This window comes from Anolis sagrei, chromosome 3 (assembly GCF_037176765.1).
Source record: "Anolis sagrei isolate rAnoSag1 chromosome 3, rAnoSag1.mat, whole genome shotgun sequence".
NCBI lineage: Eukaryota > Metazoa > Chordata > Lepidosauria > Squamata > Dactyloidae > Anolis > Anolis sagrei.
This window is the reverse complement of record NC_090023.1, coordinates 59,754,199-59,781,419: the sequence shown is the minus strand read 5'-3', so window position 1 is coordinate 59,781,419 and position 27,221 is coordinate 59,754,199. Positions and strand designations below refer to the sequence as shown.

Genomic DNA, 27,221 nt, shown 5'->3' with positions numbered 1-27,221 from the left:
TCAAAAGTCTTACCTAGTAATTTTACACAGATACATACTATTCTTCTTTTGCACATAATGTTTGGATTAGGTGTTACATTTATATTTTGCTTTAATAAAATTATTCTGTTGGCAAGTTTGCTCTTTTGAAAAGTATGTTTCCATAAGGTGTATTAGCCTGCTATCTCTCTTTTTTACAGGCATTTTCATCTTTTGTTATCAATGTGTATCACTAAAGTTACAAACTCTTTTGCATTTACCAAAATGATTTAATAATTTAATAATAAATGTAAACTTCTCTCTCTTCAGTTGTTTTTAGCAGAAGATTGAAACACAGCCCTGAAAATTCTTTGTACTTCTTTGATCAATAGTCTTCCAATATTTTTTTTAATTTCAGTCAGTCGGTGAGCAATAGCTGGCAAACAGTTGCTAACCATATAAAAACAACACCCTACACTGTGAGAGGACTCCGTCCAAATACAATCTACTTGTTTATGGTGAGAGCTATCAACTCACAAGGTTTGAGTGACCCCAGCACCATGTCAGATCCTGTCCGAACCCAAGGTAACGTCATTCTGTTTTTCCAGCAACATTGTCACAGTTACACAAAAATGTGGAACAACCATTCTTTTCCTTTACGATACATTCAGAATATGCCTTCATATCTTAGAATGACTACTAAAAAAATCCAGGAAAGGGCTATGCTGCTGAAGTAAGTTGTAAAGGTACAGAAAACAGGTGGGGGATGCAAGCCGCAAATTTTTGATGTTGAAGAGGTCTGGGCAGTAGTGAGGATTTCTAAGGACACAGGAGAATTGAAAATTCAAATATGACCTTGGATGAATACCTTGATAATTAAATTTGTATGAAATCAAATTAGCCAGGGTGGTGAAATTCTCTGTAACGCTTCTAGGGCCAGATCATTTGAAAAAAAAAATTGTATCATGGACTTTAAGATCCCAAATTCAGTTCAACCTCTTGCAGTTCACCATTTGTTCATCACCAGTACTTTTATTACTAACCAATCCGTTTCCTATAACTGTAGTCTTCATTCCCATACTCCATTTGCTCTCCCATGCATAAGGGCAGCCATGATACTAACAGGAGCAGAACGCAGGGAGCATACAACCCCCCTGTTGTGCCAGCTTCACTGACTGCCGATTTGCTACCGGGCTCAATTCAAGGTGCTGGCGTTGGCCTATAAAGCCTTAGACGGTTCCGGACCAAGATACCTATCCGACCGCATCTCTACCTATGAACCCACCAGGACTTTGAGATCTTCTGGGGAGGCCCTGCTCTCGATCCCGCCTGCTTCACAAGCACAGCTGGCGGGGACGAGAGATAGGGCCTTCTCGGTGGTGGTCCCTCGGCTGTGGAACACCCTTCCCATGGACATTAGACTAGCACCATCTCTAATGATATTCCACAAGAAATTGAAGACCTGGCTGTTCAAGCAGGCGTTCGAATAATTAGTGCAGTGATTTGTAATGAATATAGGAATGGAACAACGGAAGACGAATTTTGAATTATGTTTTGGATGATGAGACAACGCTGAATGGTTATGGTAGTAATGGTGTTAACTGTGTATAGTGTTAGGTTGTGAATTGTTTTATTCTGTAGTTTTGAATCTTGCTGCTCTTGTTTGTTGTACACCGCTGTGAGTCGCCCCTGGGCTGAGAACAGCGGTATATAAGTAAGTAAATAAATAAATAAATAAGGGTAAGAACCAACAAAGAAAATAAGTGGCATGAAAGGAAGATAACATACAAAGAAGACTGGGTAGCATAGAGGAGGGGAAAACTGGTGGTAAATATTACCATAACAGGAGGGTCTGATAGTAGAGAAAGAAAAGAAGAATGAAATGGTGGAAGATTGACCAAGAGGGTTCCTCACTTATGACAATGCCACTGAAGTTTGAAGGAGGACATTAAAAGTTACAAAGGAACTTTCAAAAACTGAGTTTCTATTTAGTTCAGTAATCATCAATTTAGTGAAATTTAGCAGACATTAAGTAAATTATGTTAATGAAATAACAAAGAACAATTGAAAAATATCTTTTGTGAACCCAACTATGACTATCCATGAAATCGTCTTCATATGATAAAACGGTACTGTTCCATTATCCAAATGGACTCCAAAAGGGAGCATAGACAGAGATAGTTCATTTTATGGGTGGCATGAAATGTGAGTTGAAGAAGTAAAACAATTTCCCCATTTTTGCTATTTATTCACCTCTCCCCTTTTCCCATATCATAAACGATGGTTGTTTCGGCAACTGAGACATGGGTGGGGGAATAACAGGAAAACAAAGGGAAATGGTTTAACTCCTTCAACATTCTGCCCCAATGTAAAATGGACTATCCTTCTCTCTCTAGTATCCCCTTTTTGCCTCTGCCCAGATAATGGAATAGTACTGATAAAACCATTTTAAAATGAAGTGTCACAGACAGGTGGAAAAATAGTGCCTGCAGCAGGGAGAACTGGAAGACTCTGCAGTGCTGATAATCCCATCTAAAAAAGTTTTTGAGAGAAAGATTGATATTTGGATTTTAAAACAAATACCTACAATTGTTGGAAAGAAAATAAATAGAAATGTATAACATAGCAAATACTGTGATGCATTTTATAACACTAGGGTCTTGTTATATAACAAACTTACTTGCCAGTATGTTCGTAATGACCAAAATGACTGTAGAAGAGAAGCTTGAGAGGAAACATTATAGCCAGCCATGTATAAATATGTGAAAGGATGTCATAAGGAAGAGGGAGCATGCTTGTTCTCTGATGCCCTGGAAACTAAGACTTGGATCAACGGATTCAAATTACAGGAAAGGAAATTCCACCTGAGCTTCATGACTGTAAGAGCTCTTCAGCAATGGAAATCTCTGTCTCAGAGTGTGGTGAAGGCAGGAGGTTGGACTAAATGTCCCATATGGTCTCTTCCAACTCTATTATTATATAATTCTATGAAAATATTTTTAAAGTTATTTTGAAACTTTGGATTTAATGACATAAAATAGGGAGTGGGCAACTGTGATGAGTTCCAACTTTTCCCCCTGCACACTTTAGCAGCTTATACCAGGGTGGAAAATAAAATTAAAACTGGGACTCACTTCTAGGCCCCTTCCAGGCAGCTGAATAAAATTCCACATTATCTGCTTTGAACTGGAATGTTTACTTCATTTATATATTACGTTTCTCATCCCTGGGGAGACTCAAAGCTGTTTCCAACATATTCACAGCAAAATTCAATGCCTTACAAAATATGAAAACCTAACATAAAACAACAGTAACATAAAACTATCAATTAAATCATAAAATGTAACTGCATTTAAAACATTAAAACAAGGAATTACCAATATTTTAATATAAATATATAACGCAGTGTGGACTCAGGTAACCCAGTTCAAAGCAGATATTATGAGATTTTCTGCCTTGATATTCTGGATTATATGGCTATGTGGAAGGGCCCCTAGTTTCCAGCGTGGTATTTTTTTTTCTGTGTTGTTAAGGCAAACTGCTATTCCACCTAATCACTCCAACTGAGAATCATGATTGAAAGTTGCTTCAGTTTGTGATTTCTAGCTCAAATAAGGTGCTCTCAAGGTATAGGTGCAGAAAGACCCTGTATTTCATGTGGACAGTAAGCAACCACAGACGGTACTTTTGCCACCATTCTGGCATAAAAGGAAAATTGGACCATACTGTGTAGGAAATGTCTTAGAAAAGCTGTCTGCCATGATGGTTATATGTAAAAGTTAACTTTGAAAAGGAATATAAACACATACTGAAAATGCATTCATGTATGGATTTCTGTGACATGTCATTATATTTTCAAACATAATTGTCCAGACTTTGGAAATGGAACCTCTGTGTTTTGTGGTAGTTTATCTTAGACCTGTACTGCCTAAGAACAAAAACAGAAGAAGATATAAGTTTCCAATAGGCATCAGAATGAGGTGCTTAGAAAGAGAATATTGAAGCAGGTGACCATCTGGTCTAAAAAGTATTTTGTTTCTCAAGACTTGAAGGCCATGGCTGGTCCGGATGAATCAAGCTCAGCACTGGATCTGCAAGAGCTTACTCTTTTCTCTGACTGTGATACTAGTGTCAATGAAGGATTGAGGAATAGAACACACTATGACATGCAGACCCATGTAGCTTAAGCCTGTGCTGCTGTGGATGCTGTTACCAGAAAGCAACATTAAATGAGCTTTCAGGTAACAAAATGTGTCCTGGTGAACTGAATATTTTTTTGCTGAAGAATGTCACATCTGTCTCCCTAGAAAAAAATGAAAATTTTTGTTGTATTTTAATCAGTCTGGTTCACTTTATATTCCTTCATCAAATCCTTAACTGCAGGGGAAGGGGGTTAATTTAATTCCTGAATAATTTACTACCCCTGCAATGATATTATAGGTTGACTGAGAGAAACATAGCTATCTAACACATATTTTGTTGCAATCCATCAATTAATGTTTAGATTCTTACACCATAATTCTAGCACATGTGAAAGGAAATCACTTAAATGTACTGACCTGACTGTTTCCTAGAGGAATGTTGACATGGATACAGTGTCTGTATCTGCCCTAAGGGATATACAATACATGCACACACATGTGTTATGCTCAAGCCATTATAAAGGTTGCTAGACAAAGAATTTATGGGGCTGTAGTTTTGTGTGAATTACTGCACCCCCATATGGTTTATTACATCCCGCACATCTAGTGTTTACAATTTGTGTGCCAAAGCAGTTTCCACATACAGAAATCAAACCCATTACATGAACTGCTAGGGATAACTCTTCTCAAAGGTATTTTGGACACATTGAGCAGCAACATTTTAAATAATTTCCTTGCAAACAATATCCCAATTTCCACATGTTGTTTGAATGCTAGGAGAGTGCCTCAAATTATCTTGATCCCTTGAGAGAAATCCAGAAAACAGGCTCATTTGCCTCCTGGACCTTCAGTGAGTTCTGTGCAGGTTGGCCATAATCTTGTTATGTCAGATTCTACCTGACAGACTGAAAAAAACTTTCATTCATTAAAACAGTTATTTTATTTACTTCAATTTCTGTTGTAAGTCCTGTTTTCGCAAGCTGTCCACATGGGCATATGTAACCCTGACAGCTTTTGTGTTATTCTACAGTTTAGTGAAATTAAATAATGAATTCAGGTGACACTTAGCATAACGTTTTGATGTAATTTCAAATGGTGTTCTCATCCAAGCCTGCCTTACAAAGAAATTTGAAACCCGGGGGGGGGGGGGGGGAGCCTATTCACACTAGCCGTTACATGGGAAAGAAACAGCTAAAAGCACTGGTGCATAATATCATTTAAAATAGGTATTTCTTACCATAGGCTCTAGTCATGAAGGAACAATAACCATTTACTGTGCAGAAAAGACTATTTCTTCAAAAGAAACCCATATGTGAATTTTGCACAGAATAAATCCTGACCTGTGAATAGTTTGTGCTAATCTTCTGATAGAGTGAAAACCTAATAGTGCAAATCCCCTCTGAACAAATTTTCCAAGAAAGCCTTGTGATAAGTCTGCCTTAGAATCAAAGAATTGGAAGGGGTCGTATGGGGTATCAGTTTGAACTCTAGGATCTCCACCATATTGAGCCTTAGGATCATCATAAATCAGAAATTACTTGATTGCATGCAACAACAGTTTGTGAAAGGGAGACCCATTTAGTTAGCTTAGCATGTTTTGTCTTTTTCTGTTTCTATGCACTTTGTACAAATGCTCAGGAACTAACCAAAATGTCATTTTATAGAGCTGTACATGTATACCTCTTCCAATTTCTACAACTTATTGTCTTTTATGGTTATATGCAATTATTGAAGAGACATTTTAATAAAACTCTGATATAGTGTTGCAAGTAATACATCCGGTTTCAGTTGTGGGAACATCCTTTGATGCTATTCTATAAAAACCGACCTACAATTTCATTGTATATCAAAGCTATTACTACTTAAAAGTTTCAAAACTTTTTCATCATTTACTATGATGAAGTAAATGATGAGGCAAACACCATTTACATTTACTATGATTAGAAAAAGCATTGGAGTCTTTCATATTTTTTACAATATACACACACAGGAACACTGTGGTTAGAAGAGCAAGCATGTGTTACATGCCCTGTTGGCTGTAATTCAGTCTCTTTTACTCTGTGATCTCAGAATAAACTAATTTCACTAAGAAAATTTAAATTATGATTATTAAGCTTTTTAATCATTTTAATGAATTGATTCTTCTCAGTGACTTTCCTTATTAAAATAATTTATGGGTGTGTGTACATGTGTGTTTGACTTGGCAGATATCAGCCCACCAGCACAAGGTGTAGATCACAGACAGGTCCAAAAAGAACTCGGGGATGTTATTGTGAGGCTGCATAATCCTGTTGTTCTGACCCCTACCACAGTTCAAGTAACCTGGACGGTAAGTGTTTCGTGAAAATATGCAGTAAAAGGAATAAACTTCTTTTCGTTTCCTTTTTCATTTTTGCACTATTGTTAGTAGACAGAAACAACCAAGCAAAAGCTTTCCTGTATACTATCCATCTATATAATATTCTTCACTTATGTGGAAAATATCAAGCTGAATTTAAAACAAGACATTGAGACAGGTATGCCTTTAAAATATATATTTCAAAACAAGGGCTCTATAGCTTTATTGTACTGCATTGAACATTTTAACCATATGTTTCATATTACAATAAAGATATCATTGTGGAATGTGTGTAAGAATATCTCTTGAAGCATGCTTGAATGATATTTGTAAGATTCTTCAGCATGAATAGCCACTGAGTGATCTTATTTAGTGATATTTTGATATTTCTCTTCAGTCCAAATCGGCCTTCTTGCCACAGGGATTGGTTTCTTAATGACCTTTGTAGTAATATTCTGTGCTACTAGCTGATCCATGCCTAAGGTAAAGAATCTCGAGTGTAAACATCAGTGATGACAAAGTCACTATAATCTTGGCGTTACCTGAAATATTTTTGTTAAAACAAGATTTAGTGTTGCTTTTTACTTCAGGGAAGAGCTTTATAAGCATAGCAGCAAAATATCTTGTGGCATCTAAAGGAGTAGCTCTGTCCTTAAGCAGTTCCCCTATAGGAGAAAGTAGCGAGATGGAGGATCATATATGAGAAATCTGAGAACTGTTCACCAGGCTAAAAGGAGAATATTTTTGTAAGATGAATTTGGCTGTGGGACTGGAATACTGTGTTTCCTTACATTCATTTAAACCCTGTGGGCCAGAAAATACTACATAGTTTTAAGAATTCATACTATCCTATGTCACATGGCAAGGTGTACTGCACATGGATTCACAACTAGACACCAGTTTTTACATTCACTAAAAATTGTTTCTTAGATTTTTGTGCTATTTTGACCACATGATCTATGGTTAGACTCAAAATGAGCAGAAATACAGAAAGGTTAATAGTGGGAGACACTAAACAGCTTACTATGAGTCACCCTACAACACTTGCTCAGGACAATTATTCCTACATGTCAATGTTTTGGCCCTGTTCTGAAGGCAAATATTTCATTAACCAGGTCCAGACCCATTATTGGTTCAAGCAGATCTGAAGGACAATTTGTAGAGGTTATTTGCTCACAATCTGTTGTAACACTAATATTGAAAATTCTGATGAGGGAATAATTTTGCCCCATAAAAAAAGCAATATATCATATGGAAAACCAGCCTCAGATGAACTGAGCAAAGTGTCAGTTTGCGTCATTATGTTTCTTCAAAGGAAAAGAAGAAAGATGTTTTCTGAAAAGCAAAGTAACATATTATGATTACTAATTCCAATTTACATGGTAAAGGAGAAAAGCAATGACCCAGTACCAGCCAAGCAACACACAATACCCACCAGAGACATATAAAATTGCTTTAGGGAGGAAGCAGAAAAAGAAGAGAAAAGCCAGAGCAGCTAATTAAAAAGTTTCCAGCACCCAGGACAAAACCAATTAATTAACCAGAGTATCCATAATAACATCCATATTACACTGAGAGCGAAGCCGGGAATATTAACTTAGCATAAAACTGAGTTCACATAGCTGACAAATGTCAGATGAGTAATGACTCTTCATTTTTACCTCTTGCAGTTTGGAATTTGGATTGGCAGATGACAGGCAAGATGTCTGGCATGCTGACTGCTGGCACATTACTACCTGCCACTCCCACTTTTTTGTTCTGCTCATTTAGTCCTATTAACAGTTACTTGGAAACTCTTTTCTCTGTCTAAAAATACCAATGTGGACTATAATTTTAAAATATTTTCTAAAATCAATAAGGTAGGAGTGGAAAAAGGTTTTAAATTGCAATTATCAAGCAAGAAAGGCTTTTTAGTCTAGAAAAAAATATACTCAAAGGAAGAAATACAGTTATGTAGCAATTTTCACTACATAATGAGTTGCTCACCATTAGATTTCACATGGTTTTTACCTCCTGTTATTTAGAATTCATATTATTTGAAAGATAAGAAAATACCCTATAATGGAGATCCGTCTCACACATTTTCCCCTCAAGGTCTTTCTTCCCTTGCAAGTGATGTATCAGCAACCACATACAAGCTTTGGTTAGAATCCAGAACTTGTACTCGTTTCTGTAGGCTTGCTCTTAAGTTGAATTTCTATGTAAGTCAGAACATGTACATTTTTTAAAGTGTAACACCAGCCAAATATATATATATTCTAGCTTTCGAGAGCATAGTGAATGGTTAACACCCCTGTGGTGTTTGTTTCACTGTCTGTGCCCCCGATTAGAAGATTTCACCTCACTTTCTGTCCCTATGATAATTAGATTTTGAAAAAATTGTCTTGTTGTGGAAATAAAATTGGTGAGAAAGCCTCAGTGGAAACACTTTTTCTCCATGATAACGTTTTCAGAAGTGAATTTCCCTTTTCTAGGTATAAATTTCTCTCACTTTCTGTTGTCTTACTATGTAACTATGTTTGTAAGTCAGATATTCGTAACTCAGGGACTGCCTGTATATGTATAAAATTCAGAAGAAAAAAATCTCAAAAAAGGTCATCAGCTCCAAAAACTTTTTTTTACATTGAGCTATAGTGAAATAAGAAAGGGAGCCCTATTTCCCAAACCTTGGACTCCAAAGCCCTATTCTTGTGTTGAGTAGATATAATTTCTACTGAAATACAGTTTTATCTTTGTTTGTAAGTTATATGAAAAATAATTTCTCTTGATAGCAATTAACATTTTAAAAAAGCAACTATATTTCTTCTGTTATTTCTGTTTTTACTATGTCCCTGTTGCTCTAATTTTTTATTCCGTCCTTCACTCCCTAACATCCACAACTTCCATGTCTTGTTCTAAGACTCTTCTAAACACTTGGTAAAGCATTACAGAAGATCATAGCATAATATATTTACTCCCTGGGTAAATCATTATCTCTGTTCACATGTTTCATGTTAGACATGAGGTTAGGAGATATAAATGAAATTCTGTAACCTCATTCAAAACATTGTCATACTTTTGACTCAACAATAAATATGACAAATAGAATTGTTAGCAAAGTCAGGCTTGTGAATTTACATAAGCCAAAATGAACATCAGACACATTCATCTATCATGCTTCAGTGTTCACTTAATTAGGAAACAGCATTGATACCATGCGGCCTGCCATTGTCCCAGTAGTACAGAAATTATAACTTGTCTGCGATAATGCACAATTCATAATACTTAGATAATGCATAATAGTTACGAGAGATGTGTATGATTAGTTCATTAGATTACAAAAATCATCAAAACTGTTGAACAATTTGAAATGGTGGACTAATCTATATATATATATATATATATATATATATGTAACTTCACAGCAGCCGCTCCCAGAAAAGACACAGGACGCCAATCCGTAATCAATCAGGAAACTTTTACTACTGGACACGAATACACAATGAAAGCCAGGATTGGCATACAGACACAAGTCAACCCTTATATACCCTCCCCCACATTCGAATCCCCTCTTCCCGCCGACTGAAGATCCCGCTCAATATTCCCCGCCAAACCACCAACTGCCCTTCCCAAGGCCACCAGCTGCAAATCCTTATCGGTTCTCCATGTCAGGAATCTGGTTTTTTGCGCCACCATCCAAGGCCAGGAAACCAAGTCCTGACATAACGTCCCTCTCCTCCTCCTCTTCTTCCTGGAAGGGAAACATACATTACCATCATGTCCCTTCTTTGTCTAGCGGACCTTTATATTTTTTCAATAGGCTACAATGGAACGTTGGGTGTACCTTCCCCAAAATCTTCGGCAGTTTCAATGTATATGTCACCTCATTTATCTTATTGGAAATCCTGAAAGGACCAATGTATTTAGGAGACAGTTTCCGAGAGGGGGTATTTAGCTTGAGGTTTTTGGTGCTCAGCCACACTAATTCCCCTTCTTCCAATCTATCTCCCTCCCTCCTTTTCCGGTCCGCAAACAATTTATACCTTCGTTGGGCCTCTCGGAGTGATTTCGCCACTTCCTCCCAATTCGCTTTCATCTTGTCTGGCCACCCTTCCTTTCCCCACAGCTCTTCCCCCCAACTCGGCAGCTTTGGTAAAGGGGTTACTTCCATGCCATATACTATCTCAAAGGAGGATTTCCCTGTGGACGCGTGACAGGCCCCATTGTATGCGATTTCTGCAAACGGAAGTAAATCGGCCCAATCGGTCTGGCACTGGTTTGTGTATGTCCTTAGGAACAGTCCCAACGTCTGTTGTGTGCGCTCAACCCCCCCCATTGGTCATGGGATGGAACGCTGAACTCAGGGTCCTTTCCACTCCCATCAACTGCATGAACCCTTCCCAGAATCGGGCCGTAAATTGCACCCCTCGATCGCTGATCACCTGGTCCGGGCAACCATGTAACCTGTAGATATGTTTGATAAACAGCTCAGCCAATTTTTCTGCAGATGGCAATTTAGGCAGCGCTATGAAATGTGCCTGTTTTGAGAATAAATCCATCACTGTCCATATGTAGCGTTGACCTCGGCTAATTGGGAGTTCGCCCACAAAGTCCATAGCAATTACCCTCCAAGGTTTTGATGGCTCTGCCACCTTTTGCAATAACCCCGTTGGCTTTTCTGTGGTTGCCTTACTTTGTGCACACGCATTACATCGGGATACATACAGTTTGGTGTCACCCCTCATCCCGGGCCACCAACACTGACGTGCCAACATTTTCAGGGTTTTTGTTACTCCCCAGTGCCCTGCTCCCTTATTGCCATGGCATCTAACCATCATTTTTTCCCTTAGGTTGTCTGGGATGTATAACTTCCTGTTTACAAATCCCAATCCGTCTTTCCATTCCACCTTTTCCTTATTTCTTTCCAGCCACTCATCCTCCTTGCATGCTTGCCTCAGCTCCTCCTCCCATCCCCCGTCCTTGCTCTCAACCCCCACCCGCTTTTGACTGCGCTCCGTTTGTGCTCGGGTTTGTACTGCCATGCCCCACTGCCGTTCTGAGAATATGCTCCCTTTTGGGCCTTGCCCCCTCCCTCCACCCTCCGGCATTCTTGACAACGTGTCTGCGACCACATTTTGTTTTCTCTTTTGGAAACGCAGCTTAAAATCAAATCTGCTGAAATACTGCCCCCATCTTATTTTTTTTGCTGACAATTGCCTGAGTGAAGTGAGGTTTTGTAAGTTTTTATGGTCGGTCCACACTTCAAAGGGGATGCCGCTTCCCTCTAATAAGTGCCTCCATGTTTCTAGAGCCCTCAAGACTGACAGAGCCTCCTTTTCCCATACCGGCCAGTTCCGTTCAGTTTCGCTGAACTTTTTCGAGATGAACCCGCATGGGTTCAACCTCCCTTCTGGATCCCTTTGCATCAGGGCCACCCCGTAAGCCCAATCTGAGGCGTCACAATGGATCACGAACGGCTTGGTCAAATCGGGGTGGATCAAGACTGGTTCCTCAGTGAACCTGCGTTTCAGTTCTTCAAAAGCCCTTTGGCACTCTGTTGACCAATTTAACTTTGCTCCCGGGGATCGTACCTTTACCGTTTCCCCCTTTCCCTTCGTCTTCAGCAGTTCAGTTAAGGGCAGAGTCACCTGAGCAAAGTCCTCTATGAAACCCCGATAGAAATTTGCAAACCCGAGGAACGATTGCAACTGTTTGCGCGTTTGGGGAGGGCTCCACCCCCTAACGTCCTCCACCTTTGCCGGATCCATTGCTATCCCGCCCTTGGAGATTCGGTATCCCAGGAATTCTATCTGCTCCCTATTGAACTCACATTTTGGCAGCTTTGCAAACAATTTTGCCTCCCTCAATTTCTGGAGCACCTCTCTCACCAATTTAACATAAGATCGTCTATCCCGGGTAAACACAATTACATCGTCCACATAGCAAAACACCCCGCGATACAATAATGGGTGTAGCACCTCATTAATCATTTGCATAAATGCTGATCCAGAGCCTTTGAGCCCAAATGGGCAGACGGAAAATTCAAAGTGGCCGAGCGCACAGGTGAATGCCGTTTTCCACCTGTCCTCGGGCCTTATGCGTAGCTTATGATAAACCTCGATCAAGTCAATTTTCGTGAACACCCTTGCTTCTGACAGTCTCGATAGCAAGTCCTTAGTTAGTGCCATGGGGTAGTTGTTGGTGGTGCTCACTGCGTTCAGCCCCCTATAGTCCACACACAGCCTCAACGAGCCGTCCTTTTTGTGCCTAAACAGCACTGGGGCCCCCAAGGGTGATTCGGATGGTCTTATAAACCCTCGGGCCAAGTTCTTATCAATATATTTCCTCAGTTCCTCCATCTCCTTGACCGACATGGGGTACAATCTACTCCTGGGCAACTTAGCATCCTCATTGAGTTCAATCTTTACTTCGACCCTCCTAGGAGGGGGAAGCTGATCTGCTTCCTTTTCGTCAAATACATCCTCAAAGTCTCTGTACTCAGGGGGAATCTCCTGCACTCCGCCTGCTGTGCCTTCTTCCCCCTTGCAACACTCCCCCCCTTCTTCGCTCTGGAAGGCTATGCTGCCTTCCCTCCAATTGATCTGTGGGTTAGCTTCCTTTAACCATGGCATCCCCAGTATCACATTGTAAGTAGCCATAGGGGATATTACGAAGGTTATGCCGCCTTCCCAGCTCCCCACTTTACATCTCACTTCTCCCACTTCAAATCGCGCCGGGGCTCCAGCCGCCACTGAGCCATCCAGCTGCGAGAATGCTATGGGGCTTTGCAAGGGGGTTTTCTCACATTTAAGTTCGTTTGCTAATTCTGGGGTTATAATGTTTCTTGAGCAGCCGCAATCCATGAGGGCTTTGCAGCTAGCCCACTTCCCCTCCCCTTCTAGCCTGATCGGGAACACTAGCATTCCTGGGCTGTGACTCACCAGATCTCCCACTGGGGCCCTAGAAGGGGGGCTCTCCTCCGCTCTCTTCCCTGCGGCCGGTTTGAACTTTGGGAAATGGGAATCTCCCCCTTTCCTTTGTCGACATTCGGCAGCCCGATGGCCAAGGCGACCGCATACAAAACAGCCGCCCCTCTGCTCCTTGGACCCTCCGGTTGGGGCTTTCCCGGTCGTGCCTCTCTCCGTCCTCCGACTCTCCTCCTTTGCTCTCGTCTGCTGCGGCGCCGCTCCTTGGTGTTGCTTAACCTGGGCCAATGTCGTCTCGACACGGCCAGCCAGCTCGATCCATCCGCCCATCTCCTCCGGATCATCGCGATGAAGTGCCCAGGTTAAGATCTCCTTCCGCAGGCCCTCCTTGAATATCTGTACCTTAGTGGTATTGGACCACTCCGGCACCTTTTCTGCTCTCAATCGGAACTCCTCGACGTATTCGGATACAGAGCGATGGCCTTGCGTTATCGTTTGCAGCCTTTCCCTCGCCCGGACCCTCTCGAGCGGATCCCTGAAGCGTGCCTCCATCGCAGCCAGGAACCGCCTCGTAGATCCCAAACATGGATCGCGCCTGGCGTGGAGCTGGACGTACCACTCCGCTGCTCCCCCTCTCAACGCTGCGCCCACTGCTCGCAGTGGCGGATTCGAATGTGGGGGAGGGTATATAAGGGTTGACTTGTGTCTGTATGCCAATCCTGGCTTAATGTAAGTTCACAGCAGCCGCTCCCAGAAAATACACAGGACGCCAATCCGTAATCAATCAGGAAACTTTTACTACTGGACACGAATACACAATGAAAGCCAGGATTGGCATACAGACACAAGTCAACCCTTATATACCCTCCCCCACATTCGAATCCCCTCTTCCCGCCGACTGAAGATCCCGCTCAGTATTCCCCGCCAAACCACCAACTGCCCTTCCCAAGGCCACCAGCTGCAAATCCTTATCGGTTCTCCATGTCAGGAATCTGGTTTTTTGCGCCACCATCCAAGGCCAGGAAACCAAGTCCTGACATATATATATATATATATATATATGAGACAAGAAAAAGAGATTTAAAGCTACAATATTGAAATTTTCAATTTTGTGGGGGTTGTCATTATAGTCAACACCTGTGGATTATAATTTTTAATTAGCTTTATTAAAATATAAATACATAAGTCAGTGAGAATAAATTGATGAGATATTGGACATAATGTAGAAACTAATTTTAATTTTCAAAAAATGAATTTCTTAGGACAATATAAAAATATAAAAATTAAATCAAGTTTTATTACAATCCTCAAGTGTGAAATAGTTAACCTATACATTAATATAAGGGCTTCATGAAGATTCTCCTGATGTTTCACACACATCTATTGCAGTCAACCCCAGAGGCTGTGAGGTCTGTTGGAAACTAGGAAAATGGGGAAAATGTGGGATGTCCAGGGTGGGAGAAAATACTGTACTCTTGTCTGTTGGAGGTAGGTGTGAATGTTTCAATTGGCCACCTTGATTAGCATTTAATGCCCTAGCAGTTTTCAAGGTGTGGCTTCTTACTGCCTAGGGGATTCCTTTGTTGAGAGGTGATTAGCTGTCTATGATTGTTTCTTGTCTGGAGTTCCACTGTTTTTGTAAGTTGTTCTTTGTTTACTGTTATGATTTTAGAGGTTTTTTTTAAATACTGGTAGCCAGATTTTGTTCATGTTCATGGTTTTCTCCTGTTGAAATTGTCCACATGCTTGTGGATTTCAGTGGCTTCTCTGTGTAATCTGACATGGTGGCTGTTAGAGCAGTCCAGCATTTCTGTGTTCTCAAATAATAACGGGCTCAACTATGCCATCTACACACACACACACACACACACATTATATATAATATAATATAATATAATATATAAACATTTATTGGGGCTCCATGCGAAACTTTTGCTTTATAAAGGGCTCTGCAGCTGAAAAGGTTTGCGATCCCCTGCTCTAGAAGATTCAAAATAACTCCTTTTACTTACACAAGACTTAACTGTTCTGATTGATTTATTGAACATGTGCATAGTGTTAGTTTTGAATAAAAGGTTGGCAGAAACATATTGAACTGCTTTTTTTGTGGTGTGGAACCCATTCCTTCCACATTATTGTTTCTTCTAGCACTAAGATTTGTGTTAAAATTGTGTCCAAGAACACTTCTGCTTCATCATCAGGTTTATCTATATCTGCTTCATAGTATTGTCATCTTGCAACTGGATTTTTGTCTCTACCTCTACCTTTCCACAGTACATAATGAGAGGAAGAGGATCAATTCTCATTGTTTTGTCCTCTGGGTGCAGATTAAGAATAAAAACAAAAGGCTACCTGTCAAGGCGATATGTTGCAGTGTATAATAGAAAACTCTGGAGAGAGTTTCTTTCTTGAAAAGACTGTTTTGAGAAGGGGTAAATGTACTTGATGGATTTTCCAGAGGTTTCTAGGAAAGTGGGTTTGGGATTGGTTTTGAGAAGACATCTACACTCAATGTTAGGCTTTCTGCATTATTAGCATTTCTGTAGCAAGTTGCTACTTATTTAGTAGAAGGGGCTGCATGGCACTTTGAGTATATTCATGTTTACTATAAGATTGATTAGTTGATTGCTATTAAGCCTGAAATATAATTTCTGGACTACTAATGAGATGTATAAGACAGTGGAAAAGACTATAATGGAAAAATATTTGGAAATGAAAAGTAATGGGATATGTATTGTGGTTTAATAAGAATGCACTAAAGAACATCAGAGTTCAAGAGAAGCAGTTTATTAAAGTAAGGGGGGACACAAAGAGCAAGATAACGTGAAATATAATTGATGGGGAAAATCAGAAAGCAGCCAGCATTACAAAGAAGGAGCAGTTGCTTCCTTCCTTTTATTTTGAGTTGCCATTGCAAATTGGGCCATGAAGTTTCTACAGCTCTGCCTCTGGATGTGAACAGAATATTTAAATCCAGTACCATAAAATATTTCAAGATTTAAGCTTATGGTTGACTGAAAAAGCACATTCAGTAAATCATGCTATTTTATGGCTGCAGTGTTCTGTATCTCGATAGGACAATTCTTTCATATATGTCAACTGGTTTACTGAAGGGAGCAGAAGATATGTTTTTCTTTCATCTTGTTTTGCTATGTGTGGAAAGTTAATACTTCTCTGGTTTTTGCTTCGCCATTGTCTGTGCATGCACAAGTACAAGTGTGCAGACTAAACTTAACATTTCTCATTGTCTCATTCCAAATTTTACAAGTTTAAAAAGTTGCAAAAGTTAAATATTTCTGGTGAAATGTGTGTGAATAGAATACCAAATATTCCTTATTTTGTATTGTTGCATCATAACCATGGATGTAGTAGGTTGTGCCTACATGGGACAAACTATTAAAAGGAGTTAGGAATGTGTTTTATTTTAAACACTAGGTTCATAAAGTCAGTGTCCATAAAGCATTTAATTAATGAAACTAAAATGTGTATAAAAACAATTTGTTCTGATTTACAGACTCCCTTCATTTGGAAGCAGCTGCTTAATGTTCTTTTTAAAAACACAGCTTGATTCTGTCAGTATTAACAACCCATTATTGTGAGTTATGTCCTTCTTTCAGTGAATAAATTCTCTTAAAGTATATCTAGAGAAGTTTATAAAATAGAAGCTTAACATATGTTTTTAACAATGGCTGTTTCGATGGAGTTGATTGATAACTTGATTTCATACATTTGATTTCAGTTTCTTGTTTGTCCTTTATATGTGTGTTTCCCATTGAAGTTAATGATTTTGGCATCAGTTGCCTTTATCTCTTTATACTGTTGTATGAAGATGGTTTCAGATTTTAACCTTGCATTTATTAACTCTATATATTGTTTACAGCAGTATAATTCTAAATATGGAAAATCTCTGGTGAGCTTAGCAAACTGTCAAGAAAAAGAAATTCCTATTTGTTGAATCTTCGTGGACTAGAGTTAATAACTCAACACAAGTGGCTATTTGCATAACACTGATATTTTGTCTATTTTGCTTGTATATCTCCCTTTTTTCAAATAGTATAGCTTTTAGTGCTCGGTAATAATAGAGGGAGAAAAATGCTTGGACAAGCACAAATTGTCCATCACAGTTTTGCTTCATAAGACATGTTGAAAGGCAATTCAGAAAGAATGAAGTAAAATTCCTCCTTTATCTGATGGCAGAAATGCTTGTCTTTATTGTATCAGGTTGACCGCCAATCCCAGTTTATTCAAGGTTATCGAGTCATATATCGTCAGACATCAGGCCTACCTTCACCTTCTGCATGGCAGACTCTGGATGTTAAGGTTCCTACAGAGCGCAGTGCTGTCCTAGTCAATTTGAAAAAAGGAGTGACGTATGAAATAAAAGTCCGACCTTATTTCAATGAGTTTCAAGGGATGGACAGTGAATCAAAATCTGCTCGTACCACGGAAGAAGGCAAGTAAACAAAATAGCAGACACCTGTTTAGCTAAGTTGAGTGAAACCATGACCCACTTTTTCCAGTGCAAGTCTTCCATACATTTGGTCATTGGACAAACAAAACCATGTTTTATTTCAATGTTATTTCCAGAGGAAACTCCTTGATATCAAGTCCCATAAGTTGTGAGTAGAGATTAACAGTCATCTTTGAAAAAAATACACTGATACCTTTAACATTTAACTTGATCGTCAATTATGAGTAGTTAAATGAGTAACCACAATTGAGGCATAGAATTGTGAAAGGCCAGCTGGACTACGCAGAGCTCCCAAGAACCTCTAAACCAAGTGAAACAAAAGATCAAGTGATAAAACAAAATTCAGTTTTGTCTGCTACGGATATCTAGGGAAGTACTTAGAAACAGTACATGCAGAATCATTGTATCTTCATATCAGTTTGTTCTGTGGCAAATCTGGAATTCTGGTTCTTCAGTGTCAAAAAGATGTCATAAATCTGTAGAAAATACAAAAAGGCAATAAAGAGGAAAAGCTAAAATCATTTAACAAAGGTGACCAAAGGGAGGAAAATAATAAACATGTATAGAACCAGCAATGGTATGGAAAAGGAGGTAAAGATGTCTTCCTTACGCATTACATTAGAAGTTGAGGCCAAAAAGTGAGACCAATTATGTTCTTTCATTATGTGAGGCATAATGTTATATATACCATAAGTTGTGATTGCCTAGGGTGCAAGTTTAGATTGCTTGAAAATAATTATTCAGACAAATTTGTAGGGCTATTAACTATAACACCTAGATGATATTATGGTGATAGTACTCATCTGAATACCACATATTGGGAAATTAACAACATGAGAGTTTTAGGAGATATATACATGGTAGTTGTGTAGACTGAATGAGGACTAGATGACATGGCTGTCCCCATTATTGCATGAAGCACATCTTAAGCTGTACATGCTGCATGAAAATTAGGGGAAATGTGGTATCAAACAAGCAAACAGTCAACTAAAATGATGCTTGCATACCTCATTTAAATCTACAGCTCCCCAGTAATGTGTTTTGAGGCTCAAGTAATTTTATATGATGACTGCTGTTTGGTTCTGAGCAAAGAGTTTAGGAATAACCCTGCCTATAGATATGTTAAACTCACAGGCAGTAAGCTGCTGTGTAGATTTATATAACCTTCAGCCACTCTGCTTCTTAGTGTCCCCTTCCCACAACAAAAGACTGTAACAAATTGTATTGTCAACAGTTAAATGTCAAATGCTTCATTTTAAAAAAGGGTTCTCAAAGTGTCTGTCTGTATAGCAGATTGTTTATAGGACTATGTGGAAAGAATATGGTATTCAAAAGGTATCATTCCATAAAATGTTTCTTTGGCTCTTTAATTATCTATATAATTATCTTAGGTTTATGTTTTATCAGATGTAATCTGTAGTAGATTTTATTTTAATAAATATGGTTCCCTTCTCAGAAGGAAAAGGGCAATCTTCTAAAAACTATCATATTGCATGCCTTGATGCACACTTCTACTTTGGGAAATGGCAATGTAACAAGGGGAAAAATTTGTGCTAAAAAGAAAGCTTCAGAGGTGTGATGAGAATATGCTAAAAAAAATTTTCCATCTTAGTATATATGTTCTTAGCAGGGCAGACATTTAAATATGAATCTAATTTCAGAAGAAATGCTTCTTCTGGGACCTAAATGGGAAAAATGATTGTAACCACAGGTTTTCCCCCTTCTTTTCCTGGAGATCACACATTTGTCACAATTCTTCATCCATTCATCTCTTGCCTCTTTGGCCTTGTGAAAGTAACAAATGGAATTCTGTTTGGTTTTGTCTGGAAAAGATGAGCAGCGATTTGGGTGCTTTAATATCTGTGGGAAGGAGCTGAGCACTGGAATAATTGACCTGTCAAGAATCAGGCATGGTGTTCCCCACAAGTCAGCAGCAAGGGAAATGAGAAAATGGTTTTAAAATGTTATTTTTCAGTGTGGTCCATTTAATAACTGCAACACTCTCAGGGAAATGGTTTAATTTATATTATGGTGTCAGCTTTTACTGTGGTAATATTGTACAGATGAAGACAGAACATTCTATATTATGTGTTTCGGAGATATGTGGATATGCATATGGGCAAGCATGTAAATCAAATGAGTTTAAAAAATATCTCCAATTCTTGCCACATCAACAGATTTTAGGCAGTGTTTTTCATTAGTGCTGGACAACTTACCTGAGAGGCAGATTCCTTTGTATTCCCTAGCTCTGAATATTCACATGACGTACTGAAGATTCTTACATTGTATAAAGCAACACTATGAAGTATATACAGGAGCATTGGAATGTGCTCGATCCACATTGAATGTAGCTTTTTCCATTAGCAACATCCTCCAGTTGTAGTATTTTGACTAACTTATGAAGCTCTCAACCCTGCCAATAATTTCACTCTTGTGTGCCATTGTATATCCATGCTCACTTCTAAACTTGTAATAATAAGTTAATAATGACCTGCCATCCAATGTTCAGCCCCCTTCTTAAAAACAGTTACAGATTTCCTGAAAAAGTATTTTTATTCACTTTTGCTGCTTCTATTTTGTACAGCTCCAAGTGCCCCTCCACAATCTGTTACTGTCCTCACAGTTGGAAACCACAACAGCACCAGTATCAGCATTTCATGGGATCCTCCACCACCAGACCACCAAAATGGAATAATTCAAGAATATAGGGTAAGAGTGAAATAGAAGCAGAAACCGACAACTAAAATGGCACATGCATTTTTATTGACAATAATATCTAATCTATATTCTTTTTGGTTTTAAAACTGATCTGTATGTATCATCATCCCCAACACTGCTGTGTAGTGACTCATTGTAGTGATTCACAAAATACAGAACATAACAAGTAAATAAGTTATCAAAACTTTAAACCGGTTAAAAACCAACCATAAAAACTATAATAGCACAAGAAAAATAACAGAAAATCCAGCAGATGGTACAAGGCCTGCACTGTTCTTCTTAACTATAATTTTTCTCTTACTGTAAGAAAGTTGTCAAAAACCATTCCGTTTTCTATTTCCAAAATATTATTTCCATTCTATTACTCAATTTATCTACAAATTGAGACCAAATTACCCTTTACCAGTGCACCAGAGGCATATTGGTGGGGAAAAAAAGGAATTCATAATTAGCAGGGGAGGTAATCATGTACCTCCCAAGGGGTGGCTAATTTCCCTGCTGCCCAGTCATACCCTTAGAGGATTTTTTAGCAGCCTCTTTATTGTACTTCAGTAGTGGCAGATGTTTACAATCTGAAAGCCATTTTCACCCTGGATCTGGGATACACTGCCATCTACTGCAGCACATTTTTTGCCTGAACTTGAACTTTCTTGGGACTTTTTAAAATGTGTAGTATACCTTTAAATGCCTACTGGCAGTGTGTACTTTGGGGTGTAGGTTTTTACAGGCTATATGGCCATGTTCTAGAGGCATACTCTCCCGACGTTTCGCCTGCATCTATGGCAAGCATCCTCAGAGGTAGTGAGGTCTGTTGGAAATAGGAAAAAGGGTTTATATATCTGTGGAATGACCAGGGTGGGACAAAGGACTCTAGTCAGCTGGAGCTAGGTGTGAATGTTTCAACTGACCACCTTGATTAGCAGTTGATGGCCTGGCAGTGCCTGGGGCAATCTTTTGTTGAGAGGTGAGTAGATTTATTTATTTATTTATTTATTTATTTCTGGTACTTCTACCCCGCCCTTCTCAACCCTAGATGATATTATGGTGATAGTACTCAGGGCGGCTTACAAAAAGGCACGATTTGATGTCTACACAAGATATACATACATACAAAACAGCAGTTAAAACAATAAGCAAGTTAAAACAATCAGTACATAACACAATCAATAAAACTAATCTCATGTTCAGCATTCAGAGTTCCATAGTTCCATTCCGTTTAGTCAATTCCTGTCCATCATCAAGTCCTTTCTTTAGCTGCCAGAATGTCCAAATGCCTGGTCCCAAATCCAAGTTTTCATTTTTTTTCCTAAAGGAAAGGAGGGATGTCACTGATCTAATTTCCCCGGGGAGTGAATTCCATAGGTGAGGGGCCACCACTGAGAAGGCCCTGCTTCTCGTCCTTGCCAATCTCACTTGTGATAGAGGCGGGGTCGAGAACAGGGCCTCCCCAGAAGATCTTAGACTCCGAGGTGGGACATAGAGGGAGATCCGTTCGGACAGATACACTGGGCCAGAACCGTATAGGGTTTTGTAGGTCAAAACCAGCACTTTGAATTGTGCTCGGAATTGGATCGACAGCCAGTGGAGCTGACACAACAGGGGGGTGGTATGCTCCCTGTATGACTCTCCGGTGAGCAGTCTGGCTTCCTCCCACTGGACTAGTTGGAGTTTCCAAACAGTCTTCAAAGGCAACCCCACATAGAGTGCGTTGCAGTAATCTAATCGGGATGTAACAAGAGCGTGGACCACCGTGGCCAAGGTACAGGCGCAGCTGGCGCACAGGTTTTAATTGTGCAAAAGCTCTCCCGGCCACTGCTGAGACCTCGGGTTCCAGGCTCAGCGATGAGTCCAGGATCACTCCCAAGCTGCGAACCTGCGTCTTCAGGGGAAATGTAACCCCATCTAACACAGGCTGTAACCCTATGCCCTGTTCGACCTTACGACTGACCAGTAGGACCTCTGTCTTGTCTGGATTCAATTTCAATTTGTTAGCTCTCATCCAGTCCGACACAGCAGCCAAGCACCGGTTTAGGGTCTGGACAGCCTCCTTGGTGACAGGTGGAAAGGAGTGACAGATTTGGACATCATCTGCATAGAGATGTCCCAGATTGTTTCCTCTCTGTTGTTTTGCTGTTGTAATTTTAGAGTTTTTAAATACTGGTAGCCAGATTTTGTTCATTTTCATGGTTTCCTCCTTTCTGTTCAAACTGTCCGCATGCTTGTGGATTTCAGTGGCTTCTCTGTGTAGTCTGACATGGTGGGTGTTAGAGTGGTCCAGCATTTCTGTGTTCTCAAATAATATGCTGTGTCCAGGTTGGTTCATCAGGTGCTCTGCTATGGCTGACTTCTCTGGTTGAAGTAGTCTGCAGTGCCTTTCATGTTCCTTGATTTGTGTTTGGGCACTGTGTTTGGTGGTCCCTATGTAGACTTGTCCACAGCTGCATGGTATACGGTGGACTCCTGCAGAAGTAAGAGGATCCCTCTTGTCCTTTGCTGAACGTAGCATTTGTTGGATTTTCTTGGTGGGTTTGTAGATCATTTGTATGTTGTGTTTCCTCATCAGCTTCCTTATGCGGTCAGTGGTTCCCTTGATGTATGGCAAGAAGACTTTTCCTCTGGATGGATCTTTGTCTTTACTCTCGTGGCTTGTTCTCGGTCTTGCAGTTCTTCTGATGTCTGAGGTGGAGTATCCATTGGCCTGTAGAGCCCAGTTTAGGTGGTTCAGTTCATCTTGGAGGAGGTGGGGTTGGCAGATTTGTTTTGCATGGTCTGCCAAGTCTTTAATGGTGTTTCTTTTTTGACTAGGGTGATGGTTGGAGTTTTTATGTAGATATCTATCTGTGTGTGTGGGTTTTCTGTAAACGGTGTGACCCAATTGTTGATCTGGTTTATGGATGACTAGAAAAGGCAGTCTTCCTTCATTTTCTTTTTCCATGGTGAATTGGATATTTGGGTGAATCATCATCATCATATTTAATTACTTATTAATCACCCTCCATCCAAGATGCTCTAGGTGATTTACAAGCTAAATTGTAAAAGATAAAAATATATACATACAGAAATTAATGATTAACATAGATCAAATGCTTTAGTGAAAAGCCAGGTCTTAAGTGCTAGAGTAAAAGGCCCTAAATCACGCATGGCTCTCATATAGGGAGGCAAGGAATTCCATAAGGCAGGGGCAGAAATAGAAAAAGCCCTGTGTCTGAAACTTTCCAAGTGCACTTCTCTAGGGCCTGATATATAGAGTTGGGCTGGTCATTGCGACCTCCGATGCTGGGAGAAGAAGAGACGGTCCCTAAGGTACGATGGACCCTGACCGTAAAGAATTTTAAAGGTCAGAACTAGCATCTTATACAGACCACGGTAATCAGTTGGAAGCCAATGTAAGTGCTGTAGCACTGGTGTTATATGGCATTTCATGGGCATGAGTAACCTGGCTGCCGCATTCTGAACAATACGGAGCTTTCGGGTCATAGACATCGGAATGCCAACATACAAGGCATTGCAATAGTCTAGCCTAGATGTGACTATGGCATGGATGACTGTTGCCAGAGCCTCATCCGATAGGTAGGATGCGAATTGCCTCACTTGTCATAGATAGAAAAAGGCCTGTTTGCTGGCAGCAGCAACCTGAGCTTCCATTGTCAGCTGTGAATCCAAAACAACACCTAAGCTCTTAACAGTGGACGATGGAGATAGGGCAGCACCATCGAAGGTGGGTAGCAGATGAATCAGACCTGTCAGGTGGCCATGCCAGATAATCTCAGTCTTTGCTGGGTTCACCTTCAGTCTACTAGCACGTAGCCAGTTCGACAGAGCCTCCAGACATAAGGTGACGTTGTCTGGTAATGACGTTGCTCCAGGTTCCAAGCACAAAAGGAGTTGGGTGTCATCCGCATATTGGTAGCAGTTCAGGTCGAAACTTCGGACCAAACTAGCAAGAGGTCTAACGTAGATGTTGAAGAGAAGAGGGGAGAGAATTGCACCTTGGGGGACCCCACATAGAAGGGGGGATCTATCAGAGACTTGATCCATGTACTCCACGCACTGACTCCCGTTTCGGAGAAATGAGTTGAACCAATTAAGGGCCTGACCGAGAACTCCGGACATGGCAAGACGGTGAATCATTAGATCATAGTCAATGGTGTCAAATGCTGCAGCAAGGTCGAGAAGTACCAGTAGCGCCGATCCGCCGCTATCAGACTGGCGATGTTCATCTGTAATGGCAACCAGGACTGACTCCGTGAGTCCAAGAAAGAAGAAAAGGGGTACATGGAGAGGTGCATGTTTCCCCAATAAAGATTGCCACCCCTGCTCATTTAATGGAAGCAAAAAGGCAGGTATATTTGCACTACTTGTTAATCATACTGTTTAGTTTTTAGGGCAGTATGAGCAATGCCTGCTATTCCAACAATATCCAATGGACTTGTATTACTTAACAAAGAGATTAAAAAACTCTGTTGTCCCAAGTGTGTTCCTCTTAAATGACAAAATAATTAGAAAAAAATCCTTCTTGGAGATCATACAAGTTTAGGAATATGAAAAATGCTTTTATTGAGGATCTCAGTGAGTCCAAGAAAGAAGAAAAGGGGTGCATGTTTACTACCATAGAGAAAAAAAAGTAAAACCTGCTAAATCTTCGGTTCATCTCTGATGTAACAAATCTGTTGCCATTGACTGAACCCAAGCTACAAAGCAATTTCAGTTTTCCCTTTTTCCCCATATTACTATATGAAAAATGAATTCCCTCTAGGCACATGCAAAAGTTTGCATTTGCCAACTGAGGTTTATCATTTTTTCCTGACAGTCTCCCTTGCTGGTCTGAAAACAGCTTTTGAAGCTCTTCAAAGGAACTGTCATGAGACCCAGCCTTTGACGTTTTTGTACCTCAAGTAAAAAATCAAAATAAGAGGAGTACCCCCTTCCCTCCAGCATAGTAGTAGAATTCATTTTTATTTATTTTTAAATATACAGGGAAGATAGAAGAAAAAGGTAGGGAAATGGCAGCTTCTTTGGAATCTCTTACCCAAAGCAACTGCTTCATGGTACACGGAAGAGGCTGGTGAAATCAAGAATCTGTTTCATCTTTTAGTCCAAACACTAAAGGTTGTCCAAGGGCTGAATTTATCTGGGGTTACACTCAGAACCTTGGACAGCTCCTTCGGAATCTGGCTTACCTTCCTTTATCTTTAAGCAAGAGATTCACTACTCCACTGACATCAAATCCATCGATGTCTTCTAATAACAAGCATGATCTGCTTGGAGATAAAGGAAGACAAGACATGCCATCATTGTAAAACAAAAACCAGAATCAATAGGTATTTGGACACAATTGTTACTGATATTAACCTCTGAACCAGGGAAAAACCAAATTTCTATATTCTTAATTACATTGATTAGTCTAACCCAACATTTTGAACTTGAAGAGAATAGCTTGAATTACAAATGGATGCTCTGAATAAAAAAGATTTACCATAACCTTTCCCAATTATGGAAAGATGAGTAGGAATTCTCATTGATTACTTTTCCATCTTACAGCTTCCTAATAATATTTTGCTCATTATTCTGAAGAATCTTTTAGACTGTCAAATTTTTACATCAGAACACTAAGAACTACAGAGAGGAGGGGTTATTGCTGAAAATTCCCACTTTCTTAAACTTGCAGGATTATCTCATGCATTGAGAATCATTTCATTCAAACCTGGATTTAGTACAATGGTAATTAGTGTAAGTATAGATCTGTTAATTCTAATTTTCTGAAATCTGATTAAATATTGACAATTATATGATTCATTACAATAAAATTATATTTGTTCTTCAAGAGGTCATACTGTGCACTGTGAAAGTTGGTTTGTAAACCTTGTACTGAGATTCCATCTGAACACGAGGAAGAACTTCCTGACTGTGAGAGCCGTTCAGCAGTGGAACTCTCTGCCCCGGAGTATGGTGGAGGCTCCTTCTTTGGAAGCTTTTAAACAGAGGCTGGATGGCCATCTGTCAGGGGTGATTTGAATGCAATATTCCTGCTTCTTGGCAGGGGGTTGGACTGGATGGCCCATGAGGTCTCTTCCAACTCTTTGATTCTATGATTCTATGAGTTAACCTGTTATATGGGTAATAACAACTCTGCCATGCAGAATTTCTTTATTGCATTTTTTCCCCTTCTATAGAAAAGGGATTTTTCATCAGATTCATAATGCTTTTGATATGGGTTGTGTCTCACAGTGGCCATTGGTAATTTGGCTATGACTTGTATTTTATTTATATTTGTGTAAACTGAATTTAACAGCAATTGTACACATGGAATCTCTCTCTCACTTTCCCATATGCTCTGTTTCTCTCACACATACAAACACCTTAATGATTAAAATGTATGCATGTTTTTAGGAATCATGGAGAGGTATTTTCTCCTTTTGTCATCTGAATGCATAAAACTATTCCCAGTGGTTCCAATATACAAGCAGATATCATACCATGACTTGATTATTTTTTCATAAAAAATAGAATCACTCTGTTATATATGTTATATATGTTGCTACTTGGATTGCAATTGAAATAAATTGTGCTTCATTTAATATTTTAAAAAGAGCTCCACAAGTTTGATCAGGGTGTCTGTTCTGAATACGTGGGTGAAATTAATGAACAAATCAATTATTACATTTCAGAAATTGGTAAATAATATCCCT

The 27,221-nt window shown here is 39.7% G+C and overlaps 1 protein-coding gene across 14 annotated transcripts in view; it reads left to right on the top strand.

Annotated features, from left to right (window-relative positions):
• ROBO2 (roundabout guidance receptor 2) overlaps positions 1-27,221 on the top strand; it is a 1,336,704-nt gene that overhangs the window by 1,222,847 nt on the left and 86,636 nt on the right. For all 14 annotated transcript variants that reach the window (XM_060770531.2, XM_060770530.2, XM_060770520.2 and 11 more), the window contains 4 exons: positions 377-543; positions 6,308-6,429; positions 17,565-17,796; positions 20,399-20,523. In XM_060770531.2, coding sequence (XP_060626514.2) covers positions 377-543; positions 6,308-6,429; positions 17,565-17,796; positions 20,399-20,523 — 646 coding nt within the window. The remainder of the gene's footprint in view (positions 1-376; positions 544-6,307; positions 6,430-17,564; positions 17,797-20,398; positions 20,524-27,221) is intronic.